This window comes from Anopheles bellator, chromosome 1 (genome assembly GCF_943735745.2).
Source record: "Anopheles bellator chromosome 1, idAnoBellAS_SP24_06.2, whole genome shotgun sequence".
Taxonomy (NCBI): domain Eukaryota; kingdom Metazoa; phylum Arthropoda; class Insecta; order Diptera; family Culicidae; genus Anopheles; species Anopheles bellator.
In genome coordinates this window covers 29,192,665-29,209,594 of record NC_071285.1, presented here as the reverse complement: position 1 = coordinate 29,209,594, position 16,930 = coordinate 29,192,665, and the positions used below count along the sequence as shown (strand labels likewise).

The 16,930-nt window shown below is 45.0% G+C and overlaps 1 protein-coding gene across 1 annotated transcript in view; it reads left to right on the top strand.

The window, feature by feature from the left end:
• Positions 1 to 11,978, top strand: part of LOC131211093 (serum response factor homolog) — a 115,064-nt gene extending 103,086 nt beyond the window's left edge. Inside the window, exons 3-4 of the mRNA XM_058204450.1 lie at positions 10,603 to 11,227; positions 11,298 to 11,978. Of these exons, the coding sequence (XP_058060433.1) occupies positions 10,603 to 11,227; positions 11,298 to 11,536 (864 nt within the window). The 3' untranslated portion in view covers positions 11,537 to 11,978. The remainder of the gene's footprint in view (positions 1 to 10,602; positions 11,228 to 11,297) is intronic.
• Positions 11,979 to 16,930: the final 4,952 nt, after the last annotated feature.

The window sequence follows — 16,930 nt, the reverse complement described above, 5'->3', positions numbered from 1 at the left end:
GCGAGTCCTTCGCCAGCGCTTCGCGATCAGTTTTATCACCCCGGGGTTTGTTTGTGTTTTTTCTCTCCCCCCTTGGCCCCACCACCATGAAAGGAGTTGGCTGCCTTATGCGACGTCGGCACGTATCGGCCATTTTGAATAAATTTCCCTGCGCGGCCAATCGCGCCGCGTGGTGTAGCATTTACTTACGTTCGCTTTACTTTTTTCGTTTGTTACTGTGGTAGTTGTTGTTGCGTAGTAGTTCTCTCAAGAAATCCGTCAGCCAATACCTCACGTAGTCATTCGCGGCACGCGGTTCTTGGTTCTCGATCAACATCAACGCGGGAAGGATCGCGATGCCGTGGTATCGGGCAACCGTGTTCATTAAAATGCGACCTGCGGACCGCCGGATTGAGTCGAAAAACTTAAAATCCTTGCACGGTGGCACGTTGCGTTGCGTATATTTGGGCTTGCGTTCATTCGGGCAATAAAACGAATTTTATTGCCCACTGGCTGTTATGAACCTTGAGAGCGCCGCGAACGCAGGTTGCAAAAAGTGGCCACAACATTTTCATCGACGCTTTTCGACGCACGACGCAGCCGGGACCTTGCGTTCTAACTATTGGCGAGAGTGGTCGGTTGAACGTAAAAAGTAAACCCAAACAGAGGCCCTTCACTTGCACCGAGAGCTGCTGCTGCTGCTGCTGCTGATCTCGGCTGCCGAGGGGATGGCCACGTGTCAACCGTTTTTTTTTCTTCCCTCGTTTGGTTGGCCTCTCTTCACTTCAATCGTCATTGACACGCAACACGCAGAACTGGTTCTCTACTGTCAATCACCACTCCACGGAAACATAGCCCACGGCCGAGCCGCGACGGTGAGGGAAAATTCAGCCCGTGGTTGGTTTTTCTTTCCAAGCGCGATTAAAGAACTCCATCTAGGGGTGCTGAAAGCCAAAAAAAAAAAACGGGCGCAGAATCGGGTTGCATTATGCAAATCGCTTCACTCCTATGCGTTACCACTTCTATGGCGATTGGGATTGGGGCGATTTGTTTCACATCGATTGGGCTTTGGCATATTTCATAAATAGGCGCGGGCAGTCGTTTGAATGTCGCTTGAACGGAACAGGACGAAACCTTCCCAATGATACCGCGTTGGGTCGCATTTAACTGACATAGATAGATCATTACTTATTCATTAGAAAGCTACTTTAGATTTTAGCGGTCCTACTACTTAGTTGGCACTTCATTCAAAATGTAAAAATAATTCTAGCTTATTCCAAATAAAAGCCTTTTTCCAAATAAAAATTGGATGCCTAGAATTGAAAGATGTAAGTGCCTTCTAATGATCCAACCGTTAAGGCCAAAGCTTGGTGAAACAGCTTCGAGCTACTTTTGCGCCAACCATCATGTTGTAATACAGTTGAATACATCAAAAGGAAGTTTTGAGCTGCATACGTAACGATTGTAATTTACGAAAGTAAGAGAAAAGGAAAACAATATTTAGAAATTAAAAGTATTAGTTATTGCAATACCACGATGGTTTTCTGGTTATTCTGATCCTTCGCGGTTGCAATTTGTAGTCCATCGAAGTTCGGCTCAGATAGTTGAATTTCGGTAGTTGACCTTCCTAAGGATACTCAAGAATAGTATTGATGCAGACATTTGTATATATATAAATATAAAAATATATATATAAAAATAGTTGTTTGTCTGTCTGTATCGCTTTTTCTCCAAAACTACTGAACCAATCCGCTTGAAATTTTTCACAGCGTAGTTTTGTGACCCCGGATTGTGAATAGGAAAGTTTGACCCTCCCTCACCTCCGGGAAGGGGGGGGGGGCTACCATACAAACGTTACGTAACGTAACATCCCATACGTAACGTCTCATACGTAACGTCCCATTCCAACGTTTTCGAGCAAATCGAACCAAATTCGGCAGGCGGGGGTTTTAGGGGTGGGGAAATGTTCTGGTGAATGTTTGAAATCCCTCCCCTCTTTACAAAGGGGGGCTCCCATACAAAATTTTAGCTCGTTTCAGGTAAACTCGGATAGTTTTCAAGCAATTTGAGCCAAATTCACCTGGTGCGAGTTTTGACATGTATCCGATGAGAAGCGGGAAGGGAAGCCGATCATGTAAGTCACCGGTAATCCCGATTGTCTGAAAAGGATAAGTAACGGAAAATGAAAGGGAAGCCGATCGTCCGAAACGGAGGAATAACGGGCGGCGGGAAGGGAAGCCGATCGGACGTCATCTAGAAGTCCGATCCTCTGAAACGCCGGATAGTCGAGAAATGAGAATGAAATGGGGCGTGACGAAGCTCGCCGGGAGCTGCTAGTTGTTGGATAAAATTGTGGAGATGCAGTTGGAATGTGGGCTGTTTTACATCGCATCTTAAAATCTTAATCCTAGAAAATTGAAGGCTCTCTGATGCCCGAAGCGCACTGGAACTGGAATAGGGGTTATTGGTGGTCTACGAGGCTCTAATATTCTACTACCGTTCTGCAACTAGGTTAGTTAATCATTTTATGTTGATTACGTTTAATAAATAGACAATGCTAGGCAGACCTTGATGGGCCAATGTTCAAGAGAATTTACGACTAGACGCGACTATTAACAGGAAATATCGGTGACGGATAGTCGCAGTCCCTTACGCAGTTTGAACCAAAATTTCCAAATTGTCCTGTTGCCTGATTGCGATGATTATTTGGCGTATAACAGAATTAATTTAATTTAAACACTGAGGTTAATTTCCAATTACTATTCCTATTCCTATCAATTATCGTCATCATTCATCATTACTATTCCTATTACTATTCCAATAGCGGTAAACTTTATCACATTAGTGCCAGGCTACTAAACTACACTTATTCGAACACGTATTAAAGGTCCTATTATATTAAAAAAGGAACACTTCAAACCACAACACATTTGCCAACCTTCCGAAGCTCCAACCTTCCACTGAACGCAACATTGTAACGTCATGGCCATGGCGGAGTAACAATTCTACGTCCCGTCCCGTAGTTTGATAACCTGTCAGTTGCCGGAAGACCCGCGGTGACCCCCGTCCGCAGGTGGTAACGTTGCTGGCCAGCCGACCAGAAATGGGTTCCGCCACCAGAGAGGGGGTTTGCTAATTATAATTTTTGTCCAACGCCATCGCGCCCGGTGGGGCTCCTCTACCACACGCCGATTGTTGTCAAATGCTGTGCAACATAATCAGGTGTGTCCCGAGACCGAGGGTCCGTTTTTCTCGCCCAAGAAGTGCTCCAGAACCGAATGTATCACGCTGAGCTGAATATCAATTCGATGCCAGGGGTTCGGCGGGCCGGTCGGGAGTTGGCCGTTTTTTGTTGTCGACCACCCAAGCCGTCGTCGTGGTGGGCGATTGTTTTGTGTTTTGTTTTTTGGGTGGGGGCCGGACAACGCCATGTTTGGCAAAAGCTGGAGGTTTGCTGGAGCATCTTCGGCCACCGCCATGTAATTGAGACATCGCTCCCGGTGAGTGATTTAAGGGGATCTCCAGGATCGCCTTAGCTTGGACCATTTTATGCGCACGACCGGCCCCAATCTATGCTCGACTTGTCTTCCGCAACCAGCATTCCCGGATTGATCGGGGTTCCGATGCTCGATATCGTTCCCGCAAAGATCGGGATGCAACAATTTTCCAAAGCCCGCGATCGCGATGATGTTGATGAACAGTGACACACGCTGACGCAGGCGGGGTACGGTGGCCGTGGGGGGGGTGCATCTAACCACTTGCAGGCCGTGCCGTGCCGTGCCGTGCTACGCCTTTTCCAAAAGTGGTGTGCGCTATGACAAACCACATTTTACTCCGAACGCCGAACGTTGACAATATGGCAAAAAAATGTGCAACCTGCCCCGTGGTCCGGCTGGTCCGTAGATGGGCATCGGATGGGGTCCGGCCCGGTCGTATCAGTGCGCGGTCCAACCCCCCTCTCCTCCCGGCAAGGTCCGCCCGGTCGAGATTTGAGACGCGATGCGATCGGATGCGCTCACCGATCACCGATGGGTCTGCCGCAGACAAAATGTCTCTGTGGCTCATCAATCGCTGGCTGGCTGGCTGGCTGGCTGGCGGGCTCACGTTCGCAACCTGTCCCCAACCTGTCTGCGCGGTCCCGGGTGTTAGCTGGCGATAGTTTGTCTCAGCGGTGTCATTAATTTATGCTGCACGTAGCCCGCCCGGAGATGTCGCTTTTGGGGCCGCCACGGCCAGGACCGGATGCAAGGGAATGCCACTGGATCCCGCGGTTCGCTGCAGGTGCAGTCTACCCGGCCCCAAGGGAATAGACACTGTGCAGCGCAGCGCAGTTAGGTGGGTCCTGACGGGTGACGGGCCGTGGCCGTGTACTTTGTCGCCGCCGGCCTTGGATCGGGCTCGTCATTAGCTCGATTTTCCAGCGTGCACCGGCTAGGCCGATCGTGATTGGCACGCCGCTCCAATGCTCCGGCCGAAGGGTCCTTTTTCTAGATCAACACCTCGGTGCAGCCCGTCGCGCCGTGACTGACTGTGGTCGCCGCCGGCTTCTCTGTGTACGGATTGATGAAATCAAAAGTGGCACGAGATGGCTTAGAATTTAATCGTGGGACACCCCATTTTGGGTTCTGTGTTGTCAAGGGCCGCTCCGCGTACGTTGGCGAGGGGCAAAAGGCGAGCGTCACCTTCGCGCCGGGTCGGACTCGGTCTCGATTGGCGGCTCCAACTCGATAACGATCAAGGCCTCTCTGCATTCCTATATGCGTTCTACAGCGTGCGTGATCACGTGTCACGAAGCGCCCAACAACGCTATGCTTTTTGCTTGTTACAGTAGCGAAACGATATTCGTTTAGTTAACAATCGAAGTATAATACTCATTTTATTGGCCACCAGCAACTGGCTGATTTACCAATTTCATTAGATGTGAAAATATAATTTCTCCATTAATCCGGGATCCGTTAGATCAAATTGATTAAAGCATGGCCCAGTTAGAATCGGGGACAATTTAATTAGCTCTATCTCGGAGTTGGTTTGACTTAGGAAACATATCAAGGTGTCAAATTGATGGTATTTTATTTATTGTACTTTAAGAGTTTAGAAATTTGTTCTGTCGGTTGTCGGATGAAATCGCGAACATTCTTTGGAACGCGCGCCATCATTTTCTGCACAATCTTCTGGTACACCTCAGCGGCTAATTTGTTCCAATTTCTCGCCATCGCTGCAGCATTCTGGATCACCTTTTCAGTCTTCTTCAACTATCCTATCTTCAACTTATCGTAAAAGTATCACAGAACTACATCCCTGCTAGAGTGGCAGCTTTCCAAATCACGCCAAAACTTTACCGGACCTTTGTGTGACTTAATAAATGATAGAACTCGCTTTTTGAGGCACTCTTCCTTGTATAGAGTTGAGTTCATCGTCGTGTTTGTGATGAAAACCTTGATTTCGGTCCACAGGTGCAAATTCCTTGCTTTATCATTAGTTTTCGTACAAATTTATTGGCGAATACAAATTTGAACTTGTAGGGGACATCTTCCCGTGCCGTGGGAAGATAAACCTCTGGTCCAGGAAGCTCTCCAAAATCAATTTTCACGTATGTTTCGTCGTCCATAAGCAAGCATCCGTTTTATCTCGTAAGAACCTCGTACAGCTTTCTAGCGCGTGTTTTAACTACTAGGTTTTGCTTAAGTGTTCTATTTGGATGCTTACATGCAAGGAAAAAACAGTAGCTTCTTTGTAGACAGTCTACTTTAAATCTATCTAATGTCTACTCTAAGTCTATCGGTCGACGGTATCGGGTTCCCGAAAACGGCAAAGCTCAGCTCCAGTTGATTTTGCGAATTTTTGTGTTGTTGAGATTTTTAAAGCGGACCTCGAGGGGTTCTCGACGTGAGTGTGCAGAATTATGTTTCTTCTTTTGAGTTCCATTTAGCATAACTTTCTATAAACTCCGTGTACCAAGATGAAACATTCAGCACTGAAAGTAGAATGTATACTAAAGATATGACTTTCAACAGATTTGAAATCCAAAATTTGAAACCAGAGGCGCTGCTAGAAATCATACAATTGTTCCCGATTCTAAGTGGGCCATGCTTTAAACCATTTAAAATCTATTAATCGGAGCATCGAGAAAGAATTTATAGTAACTCATAAGAGACATTGCTGAGCTCGGAGCATTCATCTTAAAATGAAAAGTAATAAAAACAGTGACTGAACTTAAGATGCACACTCAATGCCATTTAATTATTGAATTAGTGAATGACTAATTGACACAATCCGTAAAGGATTTTACGAAAGCTCTAGTTTTAATTGGAAAAATGCAAAAAATGCCATTATCCGGTACGAAGTCATGATTAGTAGTTGAGTAATATCTCAATTGGATGCCACTGGACTGACGACAGGACCAACTAAGAACTTAGAACTATGACGAGCGATTTGTTTTAAAATCCAGTTATTTATAAAATTAATCCTTTATTTATTCATTATTTGTACTAAAATGTACTGCAGGCGGTCGATTAATGGAAGTCAAACAGGGACGCAATAGATTTGAATGTTACGATGATATCTATGTAGAAGAGGATCACAATTGGTGTTTAGGAACTTGCCTAGCTTAGGTCTAACGGTGTGTCGTTGATAAAAAGGTGGCTCATATACGATGGGTGTTTTTGGTCATATAAAAAACGGCTGAATATTTTTCGATGGTTGAAGAGTCTTAAAATTTTCTGAAACAACATCATCATAAACAGAGACCGCTTTTGACAATCTTGACAAACACCCAAAAGTCAAATGCTGTACGAACAATGAATTCTAAGGGTCTATTTATTCTTACGATTGCACGATCAGAAAACTATCTTGGCTATTCTATGTTTTATTTCGATTTATGGATTTCTGCGTCATGGAATATACTTAACGTGTAGGGGTTAATATTTGGATGCTCATTGAAAATCATTTCATCCATTCCAAATGGTTTTCGTCAGTTCGAAAATACTTGAAATAGAATATCTCAAATCATGTTTGTTAAAACAACATAAACTGACGCGGGAATGATTTCGTAAGACTGCCTTGCCCAAGGGAAACCTTTGAGCGACTCATTTCCACCCCATGCTCGGCCGCGACGCGTCCTGGCCGGTCGTTGAACGGTGAGGAAAATTTCTGAATTCGTAATTTGTCTTTGGCCACTCAAACACTATGGCATAGTCAAGTTTTTCTTCCTCTCTGTACGCCTCTCTCGCTCTCGCGACATGACACAAGTCACGCAGCGCTTCCATACTGGTCGACGGGGTAGGGATCACCGATAGCAGCAACCTCATTGCGCCGATGTTTCTCAAGAAAAAAAACCTCGCGGGGAAAACTCGACAGCAATGTTTGCCCGTTGCAACCCGCTCGACCTCGGCTCCTTCCTTCCGTGCGTTGGCATCCGCGACATCCGCGGTCCGCGACAACCCCGTCCCAAAAAAGGGGATGCCGTTGTCATGCATAAAAATAGAAAATATCTCGTTTGTCAGATCGCATTTCAGATCGCAACCGGAGTTTGATACGCAGTGCAGCATCGCAACTTGTCAGCCAAGGAGGCCCGCGGGGGGTGGCCCAGCGTCCTGGGAAAGCCTTTCCCGATCCAAACGGTGACAATCATCATCCCGGGGCTCGTGTCAATCACGGGGCTCACGTTTCCCCGATCGTTGCCCGATCGTTGCTCGCCGTCATCTGGGGCGCGTCATAATTTTGCGCTTCATTAATAAAGTACGGCGTTGCGATCGGAGCACGCGGAGACTGATCGGCTCCCGCGTGGAACGTGGCCAGCTTGAGGCCGGGCCAAGCCCGGGCCGTAAAAGGAATCCCGGGGCCGGGGAGAGCCCTCAACCGAAGAAGCTATCGAACTTTCCCAATCGGTCGAACGGCGGTGTTTGCCAAATTCGGGCGGAATATTTTATTAATGAAATACCCGGCCATACCACGGTGTGTGCTTTCGCCCGGGCCGCCATCACCAGCAACGCGCGTTTCAGCCACATTTCCTGGGTGCGATGGAACCGAGGCGACGGGGTGAGAATGATTTGGTAGAGGACGATCGGTTCGTCACTTGGGGTTGTTCGTAAAATGAGCGTTGAAGTCACTTGTTTGTCACATTTCCACGATTGCAGCGTGCAATCGTTACATGGGTGCGCTGAACGGGGCGAGAGAAACAAATAGAGTTACACAACACGGTCGTGTGACTGGTATTAAAATAAGAAGTTTGATGTCCCTTCGCAATATTAATCATGGCACTCATATTATGCGGTTCTCCTTTGATATCGGATTCTAATTCTATCGGACATAATTCTATGAATTGACGTAAATATTTAGTACATTAGTAGATTTGTCTGAAATGTGGGTACCGTTAGGAGTCAACACTGGATCTTTCTTTTCTACAACTTATCGTATCTCAAGATCTCCATCATGTCAAGGGATGATTGTTTTTTTTATGGAATAATTTGAAGCAGTCCTGACCTGAAAAAGGAAAAGATTGTCATCATATTCAGATCGTACAACTATTACTTTATTCTATCGTATTTAATCCAATGTTATGTTTGATTTCAAAGTCAACTTCAACTTGACGCAGTATTTTTCATAGTGCATCAAAAAATCCTGTACATGTCTCATTTTAAAGATGTTTTTGTGTAGTATCATACATGTTATTCGATTTTGATATTTACCCTTCATTTGTGGAAATGGCGTCGAAACATCTCATCTCAAAAGTTTGCACAGTTGGAGCGAAAATCCGAATTAGCTTCCTGGACAGGAGTACTACACGGCATCTGGAAGAGGAAAGTTGACAGAGATTTGCAAGAAAATTAAGCTGTTGCAATTCGCAAAGAAATTTCTCGTATTGCAGGCTATCTGTTCGTATGGTTCGTAAGTGGCATTTACATCGCGATCGGGACCATCAACCTGGAAATTTATGTCCGAGAGTTCCTAAATAAACGTCTTTTGCCTTTCCTAACAAAGTACAAAGGTTCTTTTCTGTTTTGGATGCATTTAGCATCTTGTAGTTATGGGAAAAAGACCATGGAGTGATATGCCGCAAACAACGTCGAAGTGGTGCCCAAAGACATGAACCGCGCCAACATGCCAGAACTCCACCCAATTGAAAAATATTGGGCAATCGTCAAGCGGAACCTTAAGATGGCTCGGAAAACAGTTATCAGTTAAATTGAATTTAAAAAAACTGGAGTTCTGCAGCAAAGAAAGCGACCAAGAAAACGGTGCAAGAATTAATAAAAGGGGTGACACGAAAAGTTCGGCAATTCGCATTCCTTAAGATGGAGGACTGAATGATATTTTTTTACATATTCTGTATTTAATGAGCTTTCAAAAGAAATATGACTTGATTTAAAAAAAAAATTGGCTGATTTACAATTTTTTTTGTTTGACTAGTTTTTGACAGTAACACCCTTTATGAGGCGCTGCCGTCGGTCTGACCTTGAATTAAAGCTAAATACCGCATTTTAACGAGATCTTCCAAATTCCTATACACAACTTACTCAATTGATTGATGCAAATATAGGCGATGAAGTCTATTTATATTAGCTGAGTTTTTATGTATCGAAAACTTCCAAATTGATTAGTGCTGGCTTGGTTTTTCAGTAATCAAATTGCACTGTACGAAAATAAGTGAATTTTGGTTCATATAATGCCAGTTTTGCGTGTTTTGAAGCATTAAATAACTTGCATAGCGCCCTACCTTTATTACTCTCTCGGCTATTTATGTTTTTTATAGCTTTTTAACGAATTGAGTGATTAATGCTTGGCATCGCTCGGTCTTTCATCGACCTGACAATTAAAGACCTTTTGGAAAACTATCAAACAGCTTAGTACATCGCTGATGTATAGAGTGAAACGAAGAAGACGAATATTAAACCGTTTTTTATATCCAAATGAAAAAGATCGAAAACATCGATTCCTTTTCTTGTAGTAGATGGTCCGCTTGACCACTTTACTTACAACATCCTCAGGTGTATTTTGTTTAACACTAAGCAGACGAACTAAAAAATTACATGAAGTAAGTAAAGTGGTCAGAGAGTCTTACATGTTTTATTTTTACGAAAATGAAGGATCATTCTAAATAAGATGCCAAAACGTAACACACTTTGAAAAATTAGCTCTACTTTACAAAAAGACAATTTATAAGAAAGATTGTAAAATATGGAAAGGTTGAACAAAAAAATACGTTCAAATGCAGTGAGTGCAATAAAACTCACCTTCGTCACCAGAAAGCTGGCAATCAATCTTTCCGACGCGCATCCATCGATCAGTCGGCCACACCGCACCGCGGTCACCCCCTCGGATCGGGGCCTTTTGGCGCACGCACCGGCGGCGCTTTCCATCGTCGTCACAAATTTGGTCAGAAACGATTTATCTCTCCTCGCCGAAGCGCCCGAAGAGGCGCGCGCTAATCCCTTTTTGTGTCTCAATCGCTGAAGAATGATGATTTTATGGTCAGGGGGCAAGTTTTTCCTGCACGCTGCATGGGGTTGGTTATGTTTTCATTTTGCACGCGCCATGTAATGGGCCTCCCATCGGTGGCGATCCGATTACAAATTGCCCACTTGTCTCACTGACGCTCCGTGTGCTCGGTCTGTCTCTCCACAGGATGACCGGTCGCCGATGTCGTCCGGCAGCGAGTCCGACGACTGCTCGGGACCGGAGTCACCGCCTCCCCCAGGACCTAGCTCTAGTACGATGATCATCAGCAACAATCAACATCAGCAGCAGCAGCAGCAGCATCACAGCGGCCTCAACGAGAAGCCATCCATTCGGCACCAGCCGGACGAGCCCGAGGCACTGAAGGCATCATCGGCCATCAGCTCATCATCGTCACCGTCGGTGCTGACGGCTTCCACGGCCGCGGCCACCATCTCCGCCATCCAGCAGCAAATCCAACAGCAACAGCAAGCGCTCCAGCAACAGATTCAGCACCGACAACAGCAACAGCAACAGCTCCAGCAACACAAACAATCAGCGAATCAAAAACAACCGACAACCGGCCGGGCCGCCGGCAAAGCTTCACCGAAAGTCAAAGCGGAACCATTGGCACCGGCAGCATCAACAGCGGGCAACCCGTCCGCGGCAACAACCTCACCGGTGGTGTCGGTGGCAGCAACACCACAACAAATCACCAGCAGCATCATCTACCCGGCGGCCGCCCTCAGCACGTTGCCCCAGGACGTGCTGGTGAACTTGCTACAATCCGGACAGATACAGCTCCACAGCGAAGGTAGACCTCTAGACTCTTGACGATTGCCAATTTGGGATTCTGTTAACGATGATTCTTGCTTCTGTTTCAGAAAATGGATCCCAACAGTACGTCACCATCCCGCTACCGCTCATTTCCACGAAAGCCAACCCTCGACCAACGTCTTCCAATGGGCAGCATAAATTGTCCGGTGCCAACCCGGTGTCTTCTGGGCCGGCCGCATCATCCAGCGGCACGTCGCCGAGGAGGGGTTCTTCGTCGTCGTCGTCGTCGTCACGGCGTAACGCGTCGTCAGCATCTTCCACCATCAAGACTGAGCCGCTGGAGTAGCGAAACCTTTGTTTACGTGCTTGATGTCCTTTGGTCGCAGGACGCCCGAAAATTGTTTTCTTCTTTTCATTATGTCCCACAAAACGTACTTCGCTGTCCTGACCGGTTTGGGCTTCAGGCGGACGACGGACAGCCGTTTGATTGAGTTTTGCGTTTAGCTTGCCCCATATCACGTTAGCACCCGTAGGTGATTCTATTGCTTCAACCTATCTTCCTTTTTCCTATATGCAGCTGCATCTCTCTCGACGATACTTAGAATTTGTCTATTAAATTATGCTTCTTCTTGCTCAAATTCGCGTTCCCGATTGCTGAACGCGTCTCTGACGCACAAGTGTAGAAGCGCGATCAAAACCGAAACCGACTGCATTACGATGTAATGTTTGCTACGGTTGTCCCGCGGGAAGCATCCCCCCCAAAAGTCACACGTGAGAGAGTTTGCAACGGTTGCATTTTGAACGCTTTCGTTCCGATCAAGTTGATCACAGCTTGCCAACGGTCCAGTCTGTTTTTTAATGCTTAAAGTTTTCGAAAAAGTGCAAATTACTCAATCGTTTGAACAATTTTAAAACATTTGTGTCCCTTTCGTTCCGTTCGTTTACCTTTTTGCTGTTTGTGTACTTTAAATTTACGAAACCTTAAATCGGAACTCCGATACTCCCAGAGCACCGGTTCAATCCGTGGCTCCCCCTCAGAATAGTGGCCCATCTACGCTACGTTTTGATGCTGCGATGCTTCGATTTTGATTGCTGATTAGTTACTATACGCTACGATTTAGAGTAAATTAACAAATGCCTGTTGCTAGGATATTTTAATTTATGAGTATAATAATATGATCCACACGAACTACATACAGTGCTCCTCCGGCGGGTAGTAACCCGGCTCCTAATCCTTTCCGCTGACCCTCTTTCCTCCTCTTCCAGCTTGACAACATCTCCGGCCCCAATCCCAGAGCCTAACCAGAATTCGTTGTAATAAAATGAACCACAAAAACAACCTGAAGCTGTACCGTTTTTTCTTCTATTGTTTACTGACGTTGATGCTGATGGCGGCATACTAATGTTCCGCCCCGGGGGCCCTTCCGGCCCGGGGCGCGTGCGTTCTACTCTACCCCCGCTTGGATCGATTGTGAAATTGAAGTAATAAAAATGCGATTTCCGATCCGTTCACGGCGTTTAATATTTCCGCCCGACGGTCCGGCCCGGACAATCGGGGTTGAGCTGGACCGGTTAGCCATTTCAGCCGTGGACCCTACTTGGAGTGGGTTCCCCGTTTTTGGCGCTGTGTTGAGGACAATTCTCAGTCCCGGGAACCCTCCAACTACCGGGGCGCGGAACTAATAGCAAATTCAAATCGCCATTTTGCCGCACGAGAAGTAATTCCGCAGTCCGTCCGGCGGTTCGCATTTCCGTCGTACTGTGTGATGGACGGTGGACGCGGTGCGAGTAATTATCGTGATTGGAATTGATTAGCTACCCATTTTGTTGCGCCGCTGCCGCCACATGCTTTTCGGTGCCGGAGTCGAGAATCGACTGTGGGTTGAGGGCAACTCCGGCATCGGGTATAGTACAGGCCATTTTGTTTACTTGTTCGAAAGTTATTCAATTTTCACAGAAATCTGTAGTATAACGTAGTGAAGTGGCTGTCAACCTTAGAAGCTGGGGTAGTCGAATCCGTTTTTTCGTGTTTGATAAGCAAATACCGTATTTTTCCGTGTATAATGCGCACCCATTTTTTAAGAGAAAAAAATTGGAAAAAAAGTTTTTTATCATACATTTTTCAGATATGTGATATCCAACAAATACCAAATGAAAATAATGTATTACTCTAACTATTCTATAAATATTCTAAAGTAGACTAAAGATAAAATGCGTATACATTGCAAAAGACATATTAGTATTTTATACTTCGTAAAAGTCTTCAAACTCAGATTCACTGCTGTCTGACAAATTGATATTCTCTAATGGCTGTTCAATGTACTCCTCATTGTGACTCTCTGAAGAGAGTACATTGTGACAATAAAGTATCCGGAAATTTGTGATTAAAAAAAAAATGCTTTATTCGATTTTCGATTATTTTGTGCCGTTAGATTGCTACACATGTCAGCGACTTATGGTGAAAAGTTCGGCTATTTTAAATTATCACTTAATCTTTTACAGCTCGTTTCACTGTGCTCGTGTCTTGGCCCATCGGCGATTTTTTTCTCTTTCAAAAAATGGATGGCAAGGAATCTACATCAATGTAGATCTACATCTACATCAATTTTATGTAGATAACGAAATTAAGAGCGCGGACGCATTCAAAATGTTGACCGTGGCTAATGGTGAAGCTATTAAGACCAAAAACAGTAAATATCGGTGGTTTAAAAATTTCTCGTGGCTTAACCACTTCGTGGTCAATTTATTTAGGAGAAGGCAGAAATCGCCGATGAGACAAAACTCTTTCACGCAAAAAGCTGTAAAAAATTAACTGAGCTTTAAAAATAGCCGAAATTTTCAACATAAGTGAGTGACATATGTAGCAACATTACGCAACAAAAAAATCGAAAATCAAATAAAGCATTTTTTTAAATCACAAATTCCCGGTACTTATTTGACAGAATGTATATAAGATACAAGACCCCCAAATTTAGGTATATATTATATGTAACAATATTGTATGGATAATAATATTCCTAACAAATGTTTCATTTCATAATTAATTCAATAATACCAGAAAAAATGTACCCAAAAGGGCACATTTGTATGTTTAGAGGAGACAAAATTTTTACTCCCTTTGTATAACGCGCACCCAGATTTTAGAGCTAAAAAAATTGGGAAAAAGGTGCGCATTATACACAGAAAAATACGGTAAGTTCCGATTCAACTTTCGCCCATTTATAAAATAGAATCATCTTAAAGCGAAGTAATAAATTTGAAGTCTTTGTTTTCAATCGCCCAAGATTTGTGGTCAAATGTTGGTCATCGGTCGAAAGCTGATTGACCAGGGTCCAGACCAGATGAGATCGGCGAATAAAGTGGATTTATTTCAAATAAGAAGGTATTCATATTTAATCAATTGATTTTTAGGATACTTTCAGCCATTTTCGGATCGGCAGCTGCGTGGACAAGATGCGTTCGCTTTAAAATCCACTCGAAAGTGGACCGGATTCAGCGACATTTTCAATAGGGCACCAGGTTGTACCGCGGAGGTAGCCCAAATTCCCCTGATTAAAAAGAGATCTGGATGTCCTCTTTACTTCCCCGTAGAGATTAGTACTCAGATACTGATCGCTGATTGGTGCGATAAGCGACCTGCTCTGAGAGCTGATCTGCCAGCATAACCAGATGAGATCGGCAAAGAAAGTGAATTTATTTCAAATAAGAAGGTGTTTTTATTTAATCAATTGATTGATGAGATTTAATCAGATAAGATCGGCGAATAAAGTCAATTTATTTCTAAAAAGAAGGTGTTCATATTTAATCAATTGATTTTTCGGATACTTTCGGCCATTTTCGGATCGGCAGCTGCGTGGACAAGATGCGTTCGCTTTAAAATAGCTCAAATTCCACTGCGGTGATCCAATTTTTTCTCCAATTCCAGCGGAAATAAAGACAATTCTAGTGACGGCTTTTGTGCTTTTAAGAGAAAATGTTCGGAATTTATTTTTGTTTTTATTTTTTTATTTTAATGGCCGAAGGTCTTGAGGAGAAGCACTTCAATCAACAGCTCTATCACACATCTCCAGGACTACAGAGCTATTTGCGTTGTTTGCTGAGAATTGGCACATTGGAGCGAAGCGATTCTTCCTTCACTAACTCTCATGTGGTCCAATGGACGATTCAGCTTGGCTCTATGAGATTAAGCTTTAGCTCCAGAGCGAGGTCTACTCTCAGGGCTCCTATCGTGCCATTTGCGCGTGGATAAAACCAAAACCCCGGATGATAATGTTTAAGCAAAAGTCCGGTGCCCGTTCTAAGAAATACAAACACAATAAAAAAAGTGTAGCTCATCACAAAAATCGATAGCCCTTTTTGGGAATAGACCTCGAATCTATTTGGGTCCCTAGCGCACCGATTCCTTCTGTACAATTTACTCAGTGCCCTAGTTTCGTTATTTTTTTCAAATTACTACCAGTCGAGTCAACACCCTTCGCTCACCAGAGTTGATGGTGTTTATAATGTTGGTGAAATTCAGGACACTACTTACTGACCCACGAGCAGCTTACCAATGGATCCTCCTACGGGTTGCGTGTTCCGACGATGAAGCAACTCGCGGTCAATGTGTCAATGGGGGGCCCATCGGTGGCCGACACCAACCCGCCGGGCTACTCACCTACCGGACAGTGCTGTGTCTGCGTAGCGCCAAACATGGTGCAACCTAATGTTACCTAGGCCTATAATGACCGTCGTATCGATTTTTACTATCGCCTCGCCCGCACTGCAGGACACTTTAAAAGGATGGCCAGGAAGAGGACGCGTGCATACAACGTGATTCTCGAATGCACAAGCCTTTGCTATAAACTGCCAACGAAATAGTCAATCTGAGCAACGTTTTACGTTTAATCAGCTCCAGGGTTCTATCGACTCGTTTTCCCCCACTTTTTTTCGTGGCAGAAACCATGTTGACCTGTGAACTCGCACCGAATGGCCAAGGTTGTGAACTGTGCCAGAAATCAATAAAAAGGTACTCAGCCCGCTCTCTCGATAGCTTTTCACCAATCTTATCGGGCATCGTGCCAAAGTTACACCACCCCAAGACGAACCGGCAGCCCTGACGTTGCCCTTTTTGCCCAATTCGTTTTCCCAACGGTTTTCCACATTCTTTGCGGTTTTCGGTGGTCGTGACCTTTTCTTCGGGACGGCAAGCCGTCGGCAAGTTTCATTCTTGGGTTGTTTTATGGGGCAATGTTTAATGTTTCTTTACAATTATTACAATCTGATGGCTGCCGGTTCGAGTTCGTTAAGCAAACCTCCATTTCATTGGACATTGATTAGTGTTCCAAGTTCCATGTTGGAGTTCCAACCCGTTTACCTTATTTCGTTCTTAACTTATTGTCGTTCTCATTTCAGATTATTAAAGGTATTTTTCAAATTTCCGTAAAGGTCAGTGCTTCACATTCTGGGCGGGACTCCACCAACCGCGTGGCACGTCACTCAGTAATTTATATTTCGCGCGACACTTTAATCGATTAATGGCACCACGGCCCTCGCCGCTAACAATGTTTGCTACTTAACGGGCAACTCCGTGCCTTCCCGCGGCCTGTTGATCCCGGGTTGGTTGCCGCACGGCTGTTGCTTTTCCGGAGGCGACCCCCACGGAGCCGTGGAATTTTCACAGCAATTCTCCGGAGTCATGGTCCTGGGCCCCGCAGTGCCCGCGGTCACAAATCAAACAATAATCCGTGAGCGATTGGCG